General features: G+C 46.6%; 3 protein-coding genes across 3 annotated transcripts; all 3 read left to right on the plus strand.

Annotated features, from left to right (window-relative positions):
- The first annotated feature begins 1099 nt into the window (after positions 1-1099).
- Positions 1100-1639, plus strand: M421DRAFT_425161 (uncharacterized protein). Its single transcript, XM_033593996.1, has 3 exons — positions 1100-1282; positions 1371-1400; positions 1572-1639. Exons 1-3 carry the CDS (start codon positions 1157-1159, stop codon positions 1575-1577), a joined length of 162 nt encoding a protein of 53 aa, XP_033444246.1. The 5' UTR covers positions 1100-1156; the 3' UTR covers positions 1578-1639.
- Positions 1640-2227: 588 nt separating this feature from the next.
- Positions 2228-2758, plus strand: M421DRAFT_404224 (uncharacterized protein; the record flags this gene model as incomplete). The annotated part of the gene is made up of 1 exon (XM_033590273.1): positions 2228-2758. A coding segment is annotated over one exon (336 nt), but the record flags the coding sequence as incomplete, so codon positions are not given.
- Positions 2759-4018: 1260 nt separating this feature from the next.
- Positions 4019-4369, plus strand: M421DRAFT_9141 (uncharacterized protein; the record flags this gene model as incomplete). The annotated part of the gene is made up of 1 exon (XM_033597942.1): positions 4019-4369. One exon carries the CDS (start codon positions 4019-4021, stop codon positions 4367-4369), a length of 351 nt encoding a protein of 116 aa, XP_033444248.1.
- Between the last annotated feature and the right edge of the window lie 500 nt (positions 4370-4869).

Below are 4869 nucleotides of genomic sequence, written 5' to 3' on the forward strand. Positions count from 1 at the left end.
AGTAGTAGTCATGCTATTGATGCGACGCGCTCCCTATCACCACCACCTGTATACAACTCCCGTGGCCGCAAAATTGCTCCACGTAAGAAGTTTGGGTAGCCAGAACAATCGTACATCTGTATAGATTTATCCACTACAAAATCTCGTGATAATAGCTATTCTGTGTAGCTCTACAGCCTTATGTTTGCAGGTGCTTGTTTTGGTGTTTCGGGGCATCACGCGAATCCGGGCATCACGCGCACGGACACGGTAGGTTCATGTAATGTGGGTTCCTGCTCAAGGAGTCTACGCCAGGGCAGTATTAGTCACAGTACTTTCATCCCAAGTGGTTTCATATCCTTTGGCCCCTGATGCAGGATTGTGCGGTACTTGCTGTCATAGACCAAAACAAAACTTCCAACTCTTTCGATCTGGTCCCTTGAGCTGTTGTACAGTGCTTAGCAAATTCTGGTTCCCCTTAGAACGCCGTTGAAACAAAGTATGCACTACACTGCAAGCAGGGATCATGTTACAGGGGGTAGTTAGTACGGGTTGGAAAACTGGGGCGCCCTACAGAAGAAGCATCGAATTACAGGAAGACATTCCTTATCTTTAACATAGCTAAGATCTGTATACAATTCAACTACCTTTTAGGAACGTTTAATGATCGACAACAGGGCTCGTATTTTCAGCTGGCACTCCACCTAGCAGATCGGCTACTGTGTCGGCCTTTTAACGCTGCTCGCCCGCGCTTAATACTGCAGTGCATTGCGCCTGAGAAATCAATGTGGTTAATGGGCGTGATAATCCTTGCTTGTAGTGTGGCGCATACCGAGTTTCAACGGCGTTCCAAGGGGAAGCCGAGTTCGCCAGGTAGGTACTGTACACTAGCCGCCAATCCTAAAACCACTGATTTTAGGTTTGTTGGCCCGTGAAGGCCTGGGCTAGATGATTTTAGTAATTTGAGCGCACTTGATCATGCGTGTTTGAGTTAATGAGTGCACAGTCTTCTCTAGGTTGCCACTTCTGGAACAAACACATTATATAGACATCCATCCTGTCTATTACTTTTTTATCCACATATGCAACAATTCTCAACGCACTCTTATAATCATTGTTGTAACACTTCTTCATCTTTAACATGAAATATACCATCCTCTTCACGATTTTCTTCAGTATGGCTATTGCCGGACCAACTGTCTTAACAGCAGATGAAGTATTTGGACTGGAGAAGCGAGAGTGTGGTGTGAACCTTCGTTACACCAATGCTCAAGCCTGTCAAAACTCTGGCTGTAAAGTTTGTGTAAGTGCATGACCTTCCCAGCAACTTCACAGCTAGGGCTAGTTGTTTGGTTTAATTTGTATATGCTAATGTAGAGGATTTGGTTCAGGTCAATGATGTTTCTGTTTGCAACGTAAGTGCACATTCTATCCAGCAGTGAAAAGGCTGCAGCTAGCTGCTTGATTCTAGTTACACGACTAATGTAGTGGATTTGGTTTAGGCTGTAAGTACATGACCCCTCTACCAGATCAACAGCTGTGGCTGGTTACTCGGTTCGAGTTGCATTACTGACATGGGGTGCCTAATGCAGTGTTAAATGGCCAACAGACGTCGGCTTTCACAGTGTGCCACTTGGTTCTCGTTGCGTGGAATTCTGACATCTTGAGAGTTCCAGCTCTGCCAAATTTGTTAGATGTTAAATGCATAACTGGGATATCGTTCGTCTTTCAGATCGCTGCTCAGGCCCGAGGGCTGCAAAGTAGAGTTCTAATAACAATGCATAAACTGCACCCCAACGCGTTATATTTAACTATCTGAAAAGGCACTAGGTAACCCCAACATCCTATTATACTAGCACTCTAAAGCTCACAACCTGCCATACTACCAGCTCCACTGCACCTATGCCACAGCAATCACAACAGGTACCGGTATTGTTGTTTTCGAAATGTTGCACCCACCACGTGATGAAGGGGAGTTCCTGCGCACAGACGTTTTACCGTAATTAGTTAGCACATGCGCGCCATCACCAGATGCGCCAAATCACCTCAACAGAGGCTTATAAAAACGAAGCTGTAGAGCCACACATAAAAGCTCTTGTTAGATAGAGCGAGCTGGAGCAAGGTCGGATCTGTACAGTTAAGCAGGGACCTACCGTGTCCGTGCACTCAATGCGCGGATTCAGACAATGCGCCGAACCACCAAAACACCCCATCCATCCCAACTCTACAACAACGCAACGCCAAGGGATTAGAAGAAGCCCTTGCAGATTGTGATACTTTTAAAGATAAAGATGAAATCCCATGGTCTAAAATAGTAGCAAAGCATGGTGTTGTGCGCTCAACGTTAACGCGCACGTGGAGGGGCGAGACGCAACCGCGAGAGGCAGAAAATACTGCACGCCAGAAGCTCACCCCACAACAGGAAGAGGAGCTTGTAACGTATATAGAGGAGCTTACTGCTCGTCATATACCTCCTACAAGAGAGATGATACGGAATTTCGCGTCAGCAGTCACCCAGGAGCCAGTGAGCGAGAGCTGGGTTACCCGCTTCATCAACAAGCACTCTATCCATCTCATCTCTTAATATTCAACTGGGATGGACACTAATCGCCACAATGCTAATTCATACACTAAGTATGAGTTATACTTTAACCTACTGCAGCAAAAGATTACTAAATATAAGATTAAGAGCTGCCACACATACAATATAGACAAGAAGGGATTTATAATTAGAGTAACCACCAGGACTAAGCATGTGTTTAGCTGGCGGATGTGGGAGAAGGGAGAGGTCAAGGCATCACTCTAAGATGGCAATTGTGCGTGGATTACGTTGTTAGCTTGTGTGTGTGGTGATAGATTAGCACTACCTCTAGGTATCCTATACGAGTCTGCTAACAGCACTATCCAATCAAGCTGGGTTGAAGAGATAGAGTTAGGGGTACACTCTGCATTTGTTTCTTTAACACCTACAGGCTGGACTAACAATAATACAGGCCTTGCCTGGCTTGAACAGGTGTTTAATCGCTTCACCAAGGCCAAAGCCTAGAGGAGTTGGAGACTCTTAATACTAGATGGCCATGGGTCACACGTAACGATGGATTTTATCAACTACTGCGATCAGAACAAGACACTCCTGGCTATCTTACCTCCTCATTCAACCCACACGCTGCAGCCGCTTGATGTGGTGATGTTCAAGCCTCTATCAACAGCGTACTCAAAGGAGCTTACAAGACACCTTCACAATGGCCAAGGGCTATCAGTTATTAAGAAGAGTGACTTCTTCCACCTGTTCTGGAAGGCCTGGGTTAGTACGTTTACTCAGGAGTTAATACTCAGGTCCTTTGAGGTAACAGGTATAGCGCCTCTTCAACCTACGGCATTCCACTGCCTTTGAACACACAAAAGGGATTCACCCTAATGTATCTACACTGCTTAGTCTCCCCAACTGGCGGGGGAGCTGTAGCTTAAAACGGTAGCAATACCCGCGCAGGCAAGAAATGCTTTCTAAGGTAGTGTGTTAGCACTGTAATCCCATAGCTCAGCACTTTGTATATGCCCTTCGGGAGGCGAGATAGTGGACTTAATCCCTATTATCTAGACGTAAAATGAATACCAACCAACCAGCCAGCCTCTTCAACCTAACGTTATCCTCCAACGCTTTGCAAACGATACCCCTGAGGCCTCTGATAGCAACAGCAGCTCTTCTTCAGTCTACTCTGGCGAGGATTGGCTTAAAATCGAGACTCTGCTGCGCAGTGTTGTGAAGGAAGAGGGCAGTAAGGAGAGTAAAAAGCTCCGCCAATCACTCCACCACATCTCAGTTCAAAACCAGCTACTCCACCATGAGATAGATGGGCTCAAATAGGTTCTTAAGACTTAGAAGAAGCACAAGAAGAAGAGCAAGGCTCTTGACCTACAGCATGATTAAGAGTATCACAGTGGCGCTATATTCTGGTCTCCTCGCAAAGTAGAGGAAGCTCGCTCACGTGAGCAAGAAAGACAGGAGCAGGAGAAGGCAGAAGAGCTTAAAAAAGCAGAGATGGCTGAATTAAGTCACGCTAATAAGCTATATCAAGAGAAGATTGCAGAGGAGAAGCGTGAGCAGCGAGCAAGGGAGAAGGCAATGAGAGACCAGGCCAAGGCTGAGGAGCGAGCAGCCATCGATGCGCGCAAGGCTGAAAGAGCACGTAAGAAGCAAGAGAACAGCGCTGCAAAAGCTCTCAAATTATCCCAAAAAGGCAGTAAGCCAGCCTCAAAAGCTTCTACAGTTAAACAGAAGCCTGCGCGCCAAGGTGTGGGTGCCCGTAGTCACCCAAAGCCTGCAACGCCTCCTCCTGCGCGCTTAACTGTTACTACACGCAGCGGCCGCACCGCCACAAAATACCATTAAATTTGTATGAGTAGCTTTTTCGCACAGGTCTATAGATCAATACTCTACAAAATCTCACGATATTATCTATTATTGGTGGCTCTACAGCCTCATTTTTGCAGGTGCCTGTTTTGGTGGTTCGGCGCATTGTCTGAATCCGCGCATTGAGTGCACGGACACGGTATCAGGCGGTGCGACCAATTAGAAGTTGCCCAGTAAGTTAAGCAAGACCTGGCAACTCCTAATTGGCCGAGAGGCCTTAGAGCCCGCACCAACCTAAGCTGCGTTGCTGTCATCCTGTAGCAGAACCACGCAGACACAACACAATTATTATAAAGTTACATTATTATCTAACGTAATCGGCCATTGAGTCGGCCAGGCAATTGAGCCGGCCACCTTATGCAGCCACCCACCTTGACACGCAGATAACTCAACACCACAACGTCGTGCTGTGGCTCACAGTACGTCAAATTAATCCACTCTGTCTACAGTATCTTGCTTACATGTGCGCTTATTGTGCC

The sequence above is a fragment of the Didymella exigua genome (genome assembly GCF_010094145.1).
Source record: "Didymella exigua CBS 183.55 unplaced genomic scaffold M421scaffold_43, whole genome shotgun sequence".
NCBI lineage: Eukaryota > Fungi > Ascomycota > Dothideomycetes > Pleosporales > Didymellaceae > Didymella > Didymella exigua.

What these genes read in the sequence shown, in the direction of transcription:
- M421DRAFT_425161 (XM_033593996.1), top strand. Translation starts at nt 1,157, where the DNA reads ATGGCTATTGCCGGACCAACTGTCTTAACAGCAGATGAAGTATTTGGA. An exon ending in ACTCTGGCTGTAAAGTTTGT is followed by an intron (nt 1,283 to 1,370) that starts GTAAGTGCATGA and finishes GATTTGGTTCAG; the next exon opens with GTCAATGATGTTTCTGTTTG.